The sequence below is a fragment of the Acipenser ruthenus genome, unplaced genomic scaffold (assembly GCF_902713425.1).
Source record: "Acipenser ruthenus unplaced genomic scaffold, fAciRut3.2 maternal haplotype, whole genome shotgun sequence".
Lineage (NCBI taxonomy): Eukaryota > Metazoa > Chordata > Actinopteri > Acipenseriformes > Acipenseridae > Acipenser > Acipenser ruthenus.
This window is the reverse complement of record NW_026708274.1, coordinates 35,001-52,500: the sequence shown is the minus strand read 5'-3', so window position 1 is coordinate 52,500 and position 17,500 is coordinate 35,001. Positions and strand designations below refer to the sequence as shown.

The following is a 17,500-nucleotide window of genomic DNA, read 5'->3' as shown; positions in this document are numbered from 1 at the left end:
AGAGGCCGTCCCAAACTGCACAGAACCGCGGAAATCTGAAGAGAATCTGTAACCTGCTGAGGGAGCATCTTACCTGTTTAGTATTTGAATGATAAAAATGGAAATCAAGTAAACATACTATCAAACTCTTTACAGGCGAAGCACTTCCAATGTAACATATCAGGCCTTTTTGTCAGTAAAATCTTTATACGCTGTCAAACAAAAACAAGACTTCTCATTGGGTCACGTTTTCAAACCCTCAACTCCAGCCTTTATGAACTCCTACTTCTTAAAAGGAGACACAACGTCTGTCGATTTCACAAAACTAGAACCGGGCAGCTGAGTTCATGTATTCCAGGTCACTTTAGCGGTCCGTGTGTGATAATTCTGATGATGATGTAGCGGAAGATGGCGGCTCCCTGGAGGGGTGCGAATTCACTCCTCCACAGATTCGGACCGTCTCTACTCCAGATGGATTGCTAATTGCAATCCCAAAACACCACTTCCGAGAGACTTCCTTAAAAACAAAGTGCTTGATTACTTTCCCATAAACTGATTTCCTCGTCGATTTCAAAGATCGCAGGTTAACCGGGAACTTTACAAAAGTGTTGGGGGTCCAGCAACCCCCCTCGCCCCCCCATATAGGGGTAGATATTTGAAGTAGCCCACCCACCCCCCCACCCCAATTAATGACGATGTCCGGGTTTAATTCCATGTTAACGTTAGTTAAGTCAAATTAAACCGATATATAAAAAGAACATCGATCAAACCCCTTCTCAGTGCATCGAAACAAACAGTGCTCCAAACAAAAACATTGTATACAAAACCACCCTTCGAAATGAAGATCTGGAAGGCTGTAAGGTTTTCACAAATACCACAGAGCTTCCTTCATAAACAACAGCTCGACCAAAGAGTACAGCTCTCGCATTTACAGGCTATTGACTCTAAATACAGACTGAAAACAAACACAAAGTCTGCATGTGATATACGAGTCACTGCAATGGAAAACTGACCTTTCCTTGTGTGTGGAACGCAGGATTACTGCTGCTCCACAGCGCCTCCTACTGGGTCAAACTCTCCCTGCAGGCGTCCTGTATCCGTTTTGAATTGCGTAACCCCTCTCTCACCAGCAATAAACTCCAGTAAGGCTTTCAAGGAATTGGCAAACAAATAGAGGATCTGGTGTTTGGCACTTGCCTAAAACCTGACCCACAAAACAGACTGTTCTGTCAAACACGCCGCAGGTTAACAACACAGCAAACCAGCTAGCGAGACAAACTCCTAGCCTAGATTCTCTCGATCTGAACATGGGTACGAGTGTCAGAAACAGGAGCCGTCCTCTTTGATAGGGTTACAGGCATCCTAGAATGAGGACAGAATGCGTTTCCTGTTGGAAGTATGCACACGCATTTAGTTCAGACAGCTTGGAAAACAACCCAACACATCGTGGGTAATTCCTTCACACGGCGAAATCATCGTGCGCCTTTTACGATCCAGCAAGGTTGCGTTTGCTCCCACGCAGGGGAGCGACAGTTTTTGGGCGTCACTCATTTCACTTTGCAGCTGCCCAATGAACAAACGTTCAAATCGGAACAGCTAGTATCCGAGGCTGTTTTTAGCCGCTGGGTCTGGATTCATTGCTGACCGACCTGCTGAGTCGCTTCGGTTTTATGATTTTTATTTAGTTCTTATTGTGTTTGATGTTCGCTGTGAGCCTCTTGCCAGGTCGTCATTGGAAACGAGAATTGATTCTCGATCGACTCGTCCAGATCAATTATAGGTTTGGGTTTGATTGATCGATTGTGATGTCGCAGTTTGGCTCCGCCTTTGCAGTTGAAGGTGACACGAGGATATATATTTCTAAGGAGGCTGTGTGGCCCAGTGGTTAAAGAAATGGGCTTGTAACCAGGAGGTCCCCGGTTCAAATCCCACCTCAGCCACTGACTCACTGTGTGACCCTGAGCGAGTCGCTTCACCTCCTTGTGCTCCGTCTTTCGGGTGAGACGTAGTTGTAAGTGACTCTGCAGCTGATGCATAGTTCACACACCCTCTGTAAGTCGCCTTGGATAAAGGCGTCTGCTAAATAAACAAATAATAATATATTTGTCAAGCAGAGGGAGCAGGTCAGCTGTACCGTTCTTGAGTATGAAGCAGGGTAGAAATTCAATAGGGCACGGCTGCTGGTTTGTGATGTATCCTGGCTGAAAACACTCGTGCAACGAGTGTTAGGAAGAGACTAGTGCAACGAGGACTGATAGGAAACGCTCAGTACAATACGTTGCATCCCAGAACGAATTCAGGGGCAGTGCTAATGAGGAAGGGAGCTCCTTCATAGAGGTATCATACAAAATAAAATGTAGGGCAGCAGCAGTGTGGAGTAGCGGTCAGGGCTCTGGACTCTTCACCGGAGAGTTGTGGGTTCAATCCCAGGTGGGGGACACTGCTGCTGTACCCTTGAGCAAGGTACTTTACCTAGATTGCTCCAGTAAAAACCCAACTATATAAATGGGGAATTGTATGTAAAAATAATGTGATATCTTGTAAGAATTGTAAGTCGCCCTGGATAAGGGCATCTGCTAAGAAATAAATAATAATAATAATATACAGTAGATATATTTGCAGAATTGCTAGTGGCTACTCTTTAGACTTGATGCTGGAGCCCCCCTTGTTAGTATCATACCCACTTAGTCTTTAAGGGTACCATATTGCTGTATTCACTCTATACTTATCGAAGGTTAAATGCTTTTTTTAAAAACAGTTAAAACAATTCAAAAGGGTTTTACGAACTGATTTCATTCATTCGACCTCCGTCCTGTCATTTCTGCACACTTCCTGTTCTAGCCCCGCCTTTCTGGGCTTTGCGTGATCCTGCAGGGAGGGATCAACAAGGTCGACTGGATCAGCCCCCAATTTCTAACCCAGCTCGATCCGATCACAGTGAGATCACTGCAGTTTCGCTTCATAAAACTGAACGGGTATTGAACACAAAAATGGAAACCCCTGGGTAAACACAGAGTATATTGAAAGCAAGGGCTTCCACACAGGTGTGGCTCACGCGTTAATTAAGCAAATCACATCCCAGCATGCTTAGGGGCAGGTATAAAAATGCTGGACAGGCCTGGTCGCCTAGAATTCTGGCTAGCATGGCTGCAAGAGGAGACCTCGGTGACTTTGAAAGAGGGGTGATTGTCGGGGGTGCGTTTGGCAGGAGCTTCAGTGACCGAGACAGCTCAACTTGCTGATGTTTCACGAGCAGCGGTGTCTAAGGCGTGGCATGGAACTCCGAGGGAATGACATCATCAGCAAAGGGCAACAGCGGGCGGAAGCGCATACTCCAGGATCGTGATATCCGTGCGTTCATTCCAAGCGCAAAGGCAGAACAGGTGAGCGACTGCAGATCAACTGACTGCGGATTTCAACCTGGGGCGCGAGCGGCCAGTTTCATCAAAAAACGGTCCGACGAGAACTCCACAGAGCGGGATACCAGAGCGGTCCAACGCCCTGTTGAGTGACTTTACATTGGGGTTTCCATTTTTTTGTCCACTATCTGTATGTTCATATAGTTTTTTAAATGCTGTCTCAAGCAGAGAATGCTAGGGGATGCTAAATGTTTGCCCGGTGCTGTACATGTCGTGTGAAGTGACACACGGAGATGCGTGAAGCTTGCTTTAGGAGTTCTGGAAGGACACATCATCGTGCATTGCAATCAATTCCTAACGTAGCTGCAGGGTCCGGTCTGATGTTGTCCAGACAGCGTTAATCCTGGGAGGGGACTCTGTTCCACACCAGACAGTCAAAAGTCCTGTCCACTGTGGACCCAAGAGAGTCATCCAGACTGCCGAGCAAAATCACAAATCGACTACAGCTTGGCAGTACCGCCCAGACCCTCTCGGCTTTACTGAACCCTTTACCAGTGATAACTGCTTCCCAGCGATCTGTATGAACACTGGGTGGAAATGAAGCCGTCAGCACTGGGAGTCTGGCACACCTCCAGTGCCTCGGAGCCTGTGTACAGATGTTGGGAGAGGCACACTTCTCAATAGTAATGATACAGTACAGTTGTAGGTATGCTGGGAGTCTCGCATAACAAGTTACACACCTACAAGGAGAGTCCTACAAGCAACGCAGTAACTTCATCAGAACACCTCAGGATTTGCCATCCTTTATAGATAGGGCTTCTGTTTTTCAGGTTTTATGAATTGTATTTTTCGGTACTTAAGTTATCCCTTCTTTCCTGTGCTGTCTTCCACAGTGAAACCCCTCTGGTCTCGGCACATTCTTCTGGGGGTGTTCTCTGGAGTCATTTTTGTACATTTCGTCACAATTCTGTTTCAAATCCTCTGTGTCTTAACTGTAATACAGCTTGAAATCCCGCTAACAAGCCTCCATCCTGATTGTAAGCTCGTTTTAAATCTCTCAAGTGGAGTCTCCAATAGAAATGCAGGAATGGGCTGTCACTCATTAGTTGGGGGCGGGTTTAAAGTATTCAGAACGAATCACTGATAGATGCAAGTCAGGAAGGCGGGACATTGCCCAGCAGCACTGGGAAATGCGTTTATTATTTTTGTAGTAGGTTTTTATTTTTTAATGGGGGAAAAGGGTAAAGTCAACATGAATTGATGAACCATTTCCACAGTTTTTTTCCAGTGTTTATTGGCTATCCACCAATTTCATTTGTTTTATCAGGTTTTATCAGTTAAAACTGAAAATCAGAAGCCATATTTATAGATTAGACCTACATGAAACCCTCTGGGTGTGAGAATTTCAATTTCCGCTCATTAATCAGTGATACAGAAACACCAGGTGCTCGTGTGTGAAAACGTCAGACCACTTTGTGCTTTAATTAGGCATTTTTACTTAACTTAAAAAGCATAGTGCATTTTACAACTTAAAACTTTAACATTCGTGGTTATTATTATTATTATTATTATTATTATTATTATTGTGTTCATTTTCTCTTACCATTTGAAATCGATTGCCTATTAAAGTCATCAAAAATTAGCCAATCAGTAACCTGTATGTTTTGACAATGCTTGACAATGATTTTCAGTGCTTTGATTTTCAGATCAGAACTACAGAAGCAGTGGGGTGTTGTAATACCCGTGCACACTGCTGTATAATAAGTGCTGTGAAGTGGTGACAATAACAATAACAGCTGCCCCAACCTTCCTGTCTTTCTCTCTCCCTTTTTCCCCCTCTCCCTCAACTCCCTCTCCCTGTCTCCCTCTATTCCTCTTTCCTCCTCTCCCCCATTCCTTCTCCCTCCCTCCCACCTCCTATCCTTCTCTCCCTCTCCTCTCCCCCCACCTCCTATCCTTCTCTCCCCCACCTCTTCTTCTCCCTCCTCTCCCTCTCCCCCTTTCCTTCTCCCTCCCTTCCTCTCCTCCTCTCACCCCCACCACCTATCCTCCTCTCCCTCTCCTCCTCTCCCTCTCCTCTCCTCCCCCCACCTCCTATCCTTCTCTCCCTCTCCTCCTCTCCCCCCACCTCCTATCCTTCTCTCCCTCTCCTCCCTCTCTCCCCCACCTCTTCTTCTCCCTCCTCTCCCTCTCCCCCTTTCCTTCTCCCTCCCTTCCTCTCCTCCTCTCCCCCCACCTCCTATCCTTCTCTCAATCTCCTCCCTCTCCCCCACCTCTTCTTCTCCCTCCTCTCCCTCTCCCCCTTTCCTTCTCCCTCCCTTCCTCTCCCCCACCACCTATCCTTCTCTCCCTCTCCTCCTCTCCCTCTCCTCTCCTCCCCCCCACCTCCTATCCTTCTCTCCCTCTCCTCTCCCTCATCTCCTATCCTTCTCTCCCCCTCCCTCACCTCCTCTCCTTCTCCCTCCCTCTCTCTCCCTTCATCTCTCCTTCCCCTCCCCCGTGGATAAAGGGTTCATTAAACCCCCCCCCCCTCCCCCCCCACACACACCCACACACACATTCCACATGTTGCATCACAGTGTCTCATCCCTGTTCAATGTCTCTGGATACAATATGAAAAAGCAGCTGTGATGTCATGTCTTACACAGACAGTGACAGCCCGTACAGTACGCCTGGTATTGTTCCACGCTGTCCCGCAGATCTCAGAAGCTCTCACATCGATGTCTGCGAACCTCTTATTTTCCCTTCTTTGAGCTCCGTCATTTCAGACAGAAGTCTTCTTAAGATTCCCTTTTTAAATCCAGGCTTAGAGTCACAATAAATTAGCACAAAACAAAACACGACAACATACAATCAAAATCAGTAGAAATATTTTGTAAAATAAAAATAATTACTCCCGGGACCAAAGTCCACCCTGAACGCTCCCAGTTCAAAGGAAAACCAGTGCTTAGGCCACTTCAAAACACGCAGCCCAACTGGTTTCTGTTTTAATATCGTATATTCTCTGTTTCTGTTTAGATCAGCAATCTTATCATAGTTGACCACAGTCAGTGTGTGTTTTACTACACTTTTCCAAACCTTTACTGTGGGGAAACTGTTAAGGGTATTTATCAGACTTAATAACTATCCCAGCAAAAAACACAGCTTCTGAAAAGCCTTATACAGCTGTGGTCAAACAGTTTCCCATCACCCAACAGAATTTACTAATATTGCTTCACAAAGTTGAATGAAACCTGCTGAATAATGTTCTTGAATTCCACATAGTTTTCCATATACAGACTTGCGATCTCGTTTTGTAGTTTCTTTGATTACATGACGTTAAATGATAGAGCTAAATGATGTTCATAGTTTTTTTTTTTGTAATTATGTCTGTAGGCGATTCAGAACTTTTGCCCACAGCTGTACGCTGAAGATCATTCAGCACTGAAGCATTTTCACTGGACTGAGAACGACCAGCAAATCTAAACAGAATCATCAGTAGAGAAGCACTCAGAGTATGAAACAGAAAATTAAAAACACGACAAGGAAATTAATTTAATTTTCCCTTTCGTCGGAGACCGTCTCTTCATTTTCTAAAGTGAATTCAGATCTTGTGAAAAGCCCACGTTGTCAAGGAAAACAAGTCATGCCGCTGAAATCACCCCTTAACAATGCTTCTGGTCGACGTACACAAACTGGCATGTCAACAGTGCCTGCTTCCACAGGAAGTTCAAAATGGGCCAACGGAAGGTAATTTTCAACAGAATCTGATTGTGGGATACCCATTAAATCCAGGAGAGAAAAAGTTAAGGGGGGTGTGGCAATCAACTTCCTGTGTCTATACAAGCAAACCAGAAGTCAACTAAATCCATTGAGAAGCAACTTCAAAATCTGCGATCCCTTCACCTCTTAACTGATGCAAGCTGTTTGTTTTGGACTGCCCTTTACCAGAGTTGCTCAACTCCACCGGACAAAGTTCCAAAGTGTATCGTTGTTTCAATATTGACTGTGAGCTTCTCCGATGGAGACTCCTGCTACCCAACGTTATCTAAAGATCCCAGGACGACTGTCGAGGGCTGAAGCTGCTGTGTGCTGATCATTTCGCACAGGCCTGGAGTTTGGAGACATCTGTGATAAGGGACTTTGAATTGGATCCGCGTACCGTTCCGCGTCTAGAATTGAGGAGAGAGCAAGCTGTTGAAAAAAACGGTTCCTTCATTTCTCTCGCTACCCTCAGCACTGTGGTGATGTCGATTCCAGCAACTACTTCAGAGATATAACAGGAGTAGTCAACTCCACCTCTTTCGTTTGATTTCAGCCTACTATCTCTGGTCATGTCGAGGGACTACCTGAATTTCCAGGACTCCTTGCTCATAGAAGCAGCAGATAAAAACGGACTGAGTTTGTGGTTTCAGTTTCACGAAGACAGACTGCTGTCAGTTTTTATTTGAAGCGAAATCCATGATCTGAATGGGGTATTTGAATGATAACATGCTGTAATATTTAGTAATTCTCAACTAGTTAAGTTGTGTTGGTTCTGAATCTAAACTCCATACAGGCCTCTTTCTATCAGTGGTTTCTCAGTCTAGTTATAAACTGACAGAAGTTGACGGAGAAGATCACAAGAATTGAAACAAACACGCCTGGCAGTTCTAAACCCTTCAAAAGAATTTAAAACTCAGAGCCGTCGCCCGTAAACCCCACCCCCTCAGATTCCTCTACCGGACACTTCTCGTCTCTCTGGGGAGTGTCTGTTTGTTCTTTTTGTTAAGGGTGGGCTTGTGTCCCTTCCCCGTGCCTCACCCCCGTGCCTCACCCCCCTCCCTCCCTTCTGTACGGGTTTCTCAACATGTACTGATATTTCTTTGCATTTCTCATCAGGTACTTGGGGGCGTACATGTGCTCCTTTGGGTCGGCCAGAGGGTACTCCTGCACCGTCCCGTCGAACCAGCCTCCCGTACGGATCAGGGCCCTAATGTAGTTCAGGTCTTTCTTCTCCTCGTAGTCCCCCCAGCGAGGGAAGTCTCCGTTCTGAGCGGAGACCAGTTTGAAGTAGATCCCTTCGGGCCGGAAACACCAGGAGCAGTGCCAGCCCGCGAAGTGGACGGGACTGCCGAGGGACCACTGCACCAGGATGTGCCCCGTTTCGTTCTCGTAGGCGCGGAAGCCCGGCATTGTGTAGTACTCCCGTCGCCTCAGCTTGATTCCGTCCGTCTCGTAAACCGCCCTAAGCATGGCCACCGTGCAGCCGGACACCACCTCCAGAGAGCCGGGCTGCTTCCAGAAAAACCCGTACAGGGACTTGCGCATGTGGATGGCGAACGGTTCCGTCCACCCGTCGAACAGCTTCAGGAACAGGACGCCCTCGTAGGCCGGGATCTCGTCAGCGTCGTTGATGATGAAGACGTCGTCCGGCCGGAGTCCCTGGATCCGCTGGACGCTGTCGCGCGTCAGGAAGGTGCGGAGGTAATCGTCCGCGATCCAGCCGTCCTGCCGCCCACCGTCGGGGAAATGGTCCAGAAACACGTAGAGGATCTTGTGTCGGACGTAGTCGTAGGTGCCGTTCAGAAGCTGCTTCAGGAAATGCAAAGGCCTGCGGTCGCCGTAGGCCGTGAAGTTGGACTCGCAGACCACGAAGACGTCCACGGCGTCCGCCAGCTCGTGGAAGCGGACGTGGAGCAGGTCGAACTCGTGGTTGACGTTGATGGCGTTGATGGTGCGCCGCGGCTTCTCCCTGGGGGTGAGCCTGTCTTTGGTGGGCAGGTTCGAGTGCTGCACCACCGTGGGCACCCCGCAGTACGGACCGTGCCAGCCGGGCCGGCACACGCACCTCACCAACCTCCGACCGCGTTTCGTTTTCGGGAGCCTGGGGCCCGTTGTGGCCCCCTCCTGCTCCTCCTCCTTGAACAGCAGCTGGCGCTGCGCTGGCTTGGCAACGGGGCTGTGCCCCTCTCTCTCTGCCGTCTCTGTGCCCTGGCGGAAGCAGCGGGCTCCGGCCTTGGTGCGGATGAAGTAGGTGTTTGGCTGGTCTCGGAGGACGAAGGCTCTCCTGTGCAGGTCGGAGATCGCCTCCGGAGCACCCGGATGGGGGGCGGCTGCTCTCTGCCGCTGCCTCTCAGAGACGTCCACAACAGGAGGCTGCGCGTTGGGATCCAGGTTTAAGACCTGCGGAGGAATGGAGATGTTTCAGTGCTCAGATATTTCCCAGCCTTCATCAAAGATTATTAGGTTTTGATTTAGTTTTTTTTTTCTAAAAAGCATGCTTTCTTTTCCTCACATCCAAACTGAAAAGTTGAAAAAGTATTAGATCCCATTCTCAACTAACAGGAGTAACGTACACCCCCTGCCATGGCTTACTATTATCATCATCATCATCATCATCATCATCATCATCATCATCATCATCATCATTATTATTATTATTTCTTAGCAGACGCCCTTATCCAGGGCGACTTACAATTGTTACAAGATATCACATTATTTTTACATACAATTCCCCATTTATACAGTTGGGTTTTTACTGGAGCAATCTAGGTAAAGTACCTTGCTCAAGGGTACAGCAGCAGTGTCCCCCCCACATGGGATTGAACCCACAACCCTCCGGTCAAGAGTCCAGAGCCCTAATCACTACTCCACACTGCTACCCACATATGACCAACTAGAGCTGCAGGTCAGTATGATGAAGTGGTGAAGCGACTGAATATGCGTACAGCAGTATACAATAAGAATTGTGAAGAGGATAAGTGGTATTAAGAACATAAGAAAGTTTACAAACGAGAGGAGGCCCCATTCAGCCCATCTTGCTCGTTTGGTTGTTAGTATCTTATTGATCCCAGAATCTCATCAAGCAGCTTCTTGAAGGATCCCAGGGTGTCAGCTTCAACAACATTACTGGGGAGTTAGTTCCAGACCCTCACAATTCTCTGTGTAAAAAAGTGCCTCCTATTTTCTGTTCTGAATGCCCCTTTATCTAATCTCCATTTGTGACCCCTGGTCCTTGTTTTTCAGGTTGAAAAAGTCCCCTGGGTCGACATTGTCTATACCTTTTAGGATTTTGAATGCTTGAATCAGATCGCCAGGTAGTCTTCTTTGTTCAAGACTGAATAGATTCAATTCTTTTAGCCTGTAACGCTGTCAGGATCCGCTGCGGTTCGGCACAGCCAGTTCTATATTATTATGGGAACTGGGAAGTGTGGTTTTCAAGGTTCCTGAAATGCAGTTTCTGATTCAGTCTTGAATGTGGCAATTTAAAAAAAAACGTTTTGAGATTGAGAACGAGGCTCTGGCCGTAAATGAACTCATTTTGCTTCAGAAAGTCGAATGAAACCTGCTGAATAATGTCACGTTAAGCTCTTGAATTACACAACGCTGTGTGGCTTCCCCTATACTTCATGACAAAAAAAATAAAAAGGGAAACGTGACATTTCGAAAGCACGTGAAATACTGTGCCACTATTATGGCTTCCAGTAGACTTTTGCAATATCATTTTGTAGTTCCTTTGGTTACATGATGTTAGATAAAAGATCAAAATTATGTCAATTACTCTATTTTTTTTTCAAACATGTCTCTTAAAATTCTAAGTGGTGCTAAACTTTTGACCATAGCTGTAGATGGGCAACAGATTTCTCCTTATTATTAACACCGTGTAACAATTTTTTATTTATTTTTGGTTCCTGGGTAGTAAGTGTTATTTCCTAATTGCTTATGCCTCAAAAGTATAGAAAATGGCTATCATTCCCCACAAACTTTGCTTTTGTGACCAGGACAGTGATATTTTGAAATTTACCTATTTTCCAGAACATTCCAGATAGATTCAGTGCTGAGTAAACTTGGAGTAACTTCTAGAACTTTCTAGAACTTTCCAGTAATATAAATAGTAGTATACATACAGGGGCCTTAAGCCCACCAGTTCAGTTTAGTTCCAGCTGCCTAAGTGGATACATATCTGCATTTTTCTGAGATGGCATCAAGGTCATAGGAGACTTCAAAATGGTGGCATTCCTGATGGGTCTCCAAGGCGGTTTTACCAAGTTTCCCTGCTATCTTTGCCTTTGGGACAGCAGGGACACCAAGGCGCACTACCACAGGCGGGACTGGCCACAGCGGACCGAGTTCTCTGTGGGGAGGAACAACGTCAAGTGGGAGCCACTGGTGGACCCCAACAATTTGTCTGGTGGACCCCAACAATTTGTCAGAGCTCTAGATAAGGAGTCGGCAGCCTTCAAGTACTTTCAAGACTTCTTCCCTAAGCTGTCTGAGGCAAAGGTCAAAGCCGGTGTCTTCGTCGGACCACAGATAAAGAAGATCCTGGAGTGCAATGAATTCCCCAAGAAGCTCACTAGTAAGGAGAAAGCGGCTTGGAACAGCTTTGTCGCAGTGGTTCGGGGCTTCCTGGGCAATCACAAGGCCGAAAACTATGTGGAGCTGGTTGAGACTCTGGTGAAGAACTACGGCACAATGGGCTGTAGGATATCCCTCAAAGTCCATATCCTTGATGCTCATCTTGATAAATTCAAGGAGAACATGGGAGCGTACTCGGAGGAGCAAGGCGAGCGCTTCCACCAGGATATACTGGACTTTGAACGCCGCTACCAAGGACAGTATAACGAGAACATGATGGGAGACTACATTTGGGGGCTGATTCGTGAAAGTGATTTACAGTATAATCGTAAATCTCGAAAAACTACTCACTTCTAAATCTTTTGTAGTCATTTTTGTATTACTTTAGTATAAATACATGTTAATTTGGATTCATATGTTGTTTTTTTCTGACTTTATGTGAACGAAAAGACACAAATTCGCCCGTTTTCTCATTGGAAATAGGTAAATTTCAAAATATCACTGTCCTGGTCACAAAAGCAAAGTTTGTGGGGAATAATAGCCATTTTCTATACTTTTGAGGCATAAGCAATTAGGAAATAACACTTACTACCCAGGAACAAAAATTGTGTTACATAGTGTAATTATTACTATTATTATTATTACTATTATACTGTATTTTGAAGTATAAAAGTCTGCAATGCTAAAATCAAAGTATAATACTGCAGTACAATGTCCCACACAAAATCTAAACATTAAACAAAACTGAAGCTTGTAAAGCCACAGTTAACGCAGACTCTGAAATAAATAAACAGACCTCCTGTTTGGGGTGTGGAAGCCGGGCGTCTCCTCGCTCTACTGGAATCGGATCCACTGGTTTGGTTTCCTTGAACCCCAGCGCTGGCTCATTCTCCTCTCTCTGGGCGTGGAGGTGGTGAGCCAGCGGGATGTCGTAAAGGGGGGTGCGCAGGAGTTCGGGGGCCTGCTCGGGCTCCACGCTGGCCAGGGGGGAGTCCCCGTCCTTCCAGAAGAACCCCGACGCCATGATGAAGGACTTGATGTTGGGGTACGGGGCGGACAGCTCTCGCAGGAGGGACACGTAGTGCAGGGCCTTGTAGTAATGCAGGAAGGAGATGACACACAGACCCACCGTGCACAACAAGAACACTCTGTGACGTCGCATTTTCATCCTGGAGAGAGAGAGGGAGATAGAGGGGGGAGGGGGAGAGGTAGAGGGAGAGAGAGGGGAGGAGGGGGAGAGAGAGAGAGAGAGAGAGAGAGAGAGAGGGGGAGAGAGAAAGGGGGAGAGGGAGGATGAGAGAGAGAATGAGAGGGAGGGAGAGAGGGGGAGAGAGATGGGGAGAGGGAGAGGAGAGAGGGGGAGGAGAGAGGAAGGATGAGAGAGAGGGGGAGAGGGGAGAGGGGGAGAGAATGAGAGAGATGGAGGAAGAGGGGGAGAGAGATGGGGAGAGGGAGAGGAGAGAGGAAGGATGAGAGAGGGGGAGAGGGGAGAGGAGGAGGGAGGGAGAGGAGAGGGAGGGAGGGGAGAGAGGATGAGAGGGGGAGAGGGAGAGGAGAGAGGGGGAGAGAATGAGAGGGAGGGAGGGAGAAAGGGAGAAAGGGAGGGGAGAGGGGAAGAGGGAGAGGTGGGGAAGGGAGAGGGCAAGGGGGAGAGACAGGGAGGGGAAGGATGAGAGAGAGGGGGGGAGAGAGAGACAGGGGGAGGAAGAGGGAGGGGGAGGGAGAGAGAGACAGACAGAGACAGACACAGAGGAGAGAGAGAGAGAGAGATTGCTGTTTAAGTCAAGAATAATTTTAAATTATTAAAAACGACTTCAAATTGCCTTAATAAAACAAAACATTCACTGAGTAACGGTTATGTCCTCCACAATTGTAAATATTGTTTATAAACTAGATGGTAACTTTACCAGTACAGTTGTGGGGCTCGCTTTATTGGGAAAGTGGTCAAAGCAGCTGATTTGTGTCAAAAGTCACGTTGTTTACTGATTGTCTCGTGCTTAGAATGTGCGAGAATTTGAAATTTCTCAAAGTTCTATGGCAGTTAATTCAACAGCGGGAAGCAGCCTCCTGAAAGAAGTTGATGCGGTTACTAAAACAGCTGGACCTCTTGATCGGTACACGCCATTCCTGTTTTGATTTCAGATTTGAATAGTTGAGAAGTAGAGGAAGATTTCATTTCCTCTAAGTATTTGTCTAACTTGTTGGGAAAGTGGTCAAAATTTCAGTTGTTTATAAAAAGTTCGAGAAAATTTAGTTGATGCGGTTACTAAAACAGGTGTACCTCTTGATTGGTAAAAGTTATTTCTGTTTTGATTTCAGATTTGAATAGCAGAGAAGTAGAGGAAGATTCCGTATACTCTCACTTTTTGTCTTACTTGTTGGGAAAGTGTTCAAAGCAGCTGATTTGTGTCAAAAGTTACATCGTTTACAGGAAATATAATGCTGGAAGTCTGGGAGTTTTTAAACAATGGGGGAAAAAGTCCCATTAAAGTGAATGAAGATGGACAAAAAAAGGACAAAAACTTAATAGTTTAAAAAGTATAAAAGATATCAAAAAGTTGTACACAAGCACACTCTTCAAGACCGGTCTACACGTTTTAAAGTTTGAACGGCGTTTGTAGCTTAAACGGTGTAAGAGGAGTAGCGTGCCAAAGAATAATAATAATAATAATAATAATAATAATAATAATAATAATAATAATAATATGAAGAAGAAGGAGGTTGAAGATTTAAAGTTGGAACTCTTGCTTCGCAAGCCCCACTAATAAATGTGGTTATTGAAATAAAACAAAGCTACAATGTTAACTTGTCTACAGCACCCGACAGCGCTGGAGAGACTTGCAGTATCGTTCATGGGTTTGCAGTGAACCTCAATTTCGAAACTGATGGGCAGACTGGATGCCCTTCTGGTGATACTGGAACTCACTTTGACAGCAGATACAAAGTAACCCTCTTTCTATCCACTGAACCATCAGAAAAGGTGCTTATTTGTTTGTTTTTTTAAATAAACTTCCCATTCACAAGTCCTTCAGTTTGAGTGCTTTGCTACATAATCATGTGACTCATTTTATATCCTTTCCACGATGAATGAATGCTTATTCAATCCAAGTGTATTACAACGGTGAAGCAGGACATGAGTCCCGGTATGCTGAGCGGGACAAGACAGTGGATTAACCCTTTGCGGTCCTATGTGGGACCTGGTTCGACATGGCAATCTTCCCTCTCCGGTCCAATGTTGGACCCTGTCCGACATCATCAAAAAGACGCAAAAAACAGATCTCTAGTCGTTTTTTCTCTGGAAAAGGCCGAGAAAACCATTCAAATGGCCGAGTGAGACCGACAGGAGCCGAGACAAGCCGAAAAATGGGGTGTATCTCATGAATACTGACCCGACACCACATAGATAACACGAACATACACAAACAATACAGCTGCTTCTGCATCCAGCGCTCGGAGAACATCACAGACACCTGCAGAGCGTTTTGAGATGTTACTGTAATAAAATAACGACTCGGATCGCGTGATCGAGGAGTTTGGTGATGAAACGAGCGATCAGGAGATGATTTATCGGTACGCACGACTATGAAGAGGTATGTGATAAATACAGAGAACAAGGAGAGGGGCTGGAGAAGCAGTATTGAGAGTCCTGTTGACATGCAAACCTGTTTTACTGTGAAATAAAATACTTTTAAACAGCGCGTCTAAAATAAACTGCAAGTGTGAAAATAAATTGGACCCGACGCGCCTGACGTGATGAATGAACGGACCGCAAAGGATTAACATGCGTTAAATTCACAGCCCTCATTTAAAGTGTCTCAAACGTCTGTCTTCTTGGGCTCCTCTTACAGTGACTTACATCTGAACCCACTATTGAAAATACACCTTTACTGTACTGAAGCACCAAGTCTAGCTACGCTATTGTAGAAACAAAACATATCTCAATTACAATATATTGTAGTATTCTGAATCAGTTTAAAAATGCTATTTTTATTATTATTATTATTATTATTATTATTATTATTATTATTTATTTCTTAGCAGACGCCCTTATGCAGGGCGATTTACAATTGTTACAAGGTATCACATTATTTTTTACACATTATTTTTACATACAGATCCCCATGTATACAGTTGGGTTTTTACTGGAGCAATCTAGGTAAAGTACCTTGCTCAAGGGTACAGCAGCAGTGTCCCCCACCTGGGATTGAACCCACGACCCTCCGGTCAAGAGTCCAGAGCCCTGACCACTACTGCACACTGCTGCCCCTTATTTTTAATAAGAATAATTGCATACATGTAAGTTTGTTTGAGGTGGAGGGGTTGTGACCTTTTCGTGACACCCCCAAGGGGTCCCAATGCCCAATTTGAGAACCAATAGGTTAAGTTGACCCCGACCCCCACCCCCACCCCCACTCCCACTCCCACTCAATACACACATAACCGCTGAAAAAATGTCTAGGTTTGAGGAGCAACATCATGCTAGTAAAGCACAGATATCACACAGCACACAGAGACACATCCTGTTAGTGAAGCACAGATATGACACAGCACACAGACACACATCCTGTTAGTGAAGCACAGATATGACACAGCATACAGACACACATCCTGTTAGTGAAGCACAGATATGACACAGCACACAGACACACATCCTGTTAGTGAAGCACAGATATGACACAGCACACAGACACACATCCTCTTAGTAAAGCACAGATATGACACAGCACACAGACACACATCCTGTTAGTGAAGCACAGATATGACACAGCACACAGACACACATCCTCTTAGTAAAGCACAGATATGACACAGCACACAGACACACATCCTGTTAGTAAAGCACAGATATGACACAGCACACAGACACACATCCTGTTAGTGAAGCACAGATATGACACAGCACACAGACACACATCCTGTTAGTAAAGCACAGATATGACACAGCACACAGACACACATCCTCTTAGTAAAGCACAGATATCACACAGGACACTTTTCATTTCTGATGCATCGACAAAATATCAAAGGCTCACCAAAAATAGACCAACATCAGCAACGTGTTTCACATGTATTGCAATAGAGAAGATGTACGAAGACCTACCCCAGCTTGTGTGTATATCCTTAGACTTCACAGAAATGCACTCAAACAGGTAGCTTTTCAATACAACGGCGTGATAAAGCACTCTGAACCAACACGTCGGCCGAAAAAAAAAGTGAAGCTGTGAAACAAGTTCTAGCCCTACCTTGCTACCAACAGGCTCATCACACAGCACACCTGTTAGAGAGACTGCTGAACAGCTTACATTAAGATCGTTCACGCTTCCTGACATTACTCCTGGTTCAGAGTTTGCTTTTCTTGTATTTTCACACTTTTCAGGTTTCATATTAAAACTGTCTCCTTCAGCAACATGACTAGACAGCCCATTCCACACCCTCACCACTCTCTGTGTGAAGAAGAGTCTCCTTCAACAACATGACTAGGTAACCCATTCCATCCCCTCACCACTCTCTGTGTGAAGAAGAGTCTCCTTCATCAACATGACTAGACAGCCCATTCCACACCCTCACCACTCTCTGTGTGAAGAAGAGTCTCCTTCAACAACATGACTAGACAGCCCATTCCATCCCCTCACCACTCTCTGTGTGAAGAAGAGTCTCCTTCAACAACATGACTAGACAGCCCATTCCATCCCCTCACCACTCTCTGTGTGAAGAAGAGTCTCCTTCAACAACATGACTAGACAGCCCATTCCATCCCCTCACCACTCTCTGTGTGAAGAAGAGTCTCCTTCAACAACATGACTAGACAGCCCATTCCATCCCCTCACCACTCTCTGTGTGAA

The 17,500-nt window shown here is 45.8% G+C and overlaps 1 protein-coding gene across 2 annotated transcripts in view; it reads right to left on the bottom strand.

The window, feature by feature from the left end:
• Positions 1–6,733: 6,733 nt before the first annotated feature.
• The window catches only part of LOC117432620 (beta-1,4-mannosyl-glycoprotein 4-beta-N-acetylglucosaminyltransferase), a 32,489-nt gene continuing 21,722 nt past the window's right edge, over positions 6,734–17,500 (bottom strand). For both annotated transcript variants that reach the window (XM_059020563.1, XM_059020564.1), the window contains exons 2-3: positions 12,454–12,826; positions 6,734–9,482 (exon numbers count right to left, since the gene is read on the bottom strand). In XM_059020563.1, coding sequence (XP_058876546.1) covers positions 8,130–9,482; positions 12,454–12,825 — 1,725 coding nt within the window. In that variant the 5' untranslated portion in view covers position 12,826 and the 3' untranslated portion in view covers positions 6,734–8,129. The remainder of the gene's footprint in view (positions 9,483–12,453; positions 12,827–17,500) is intronic.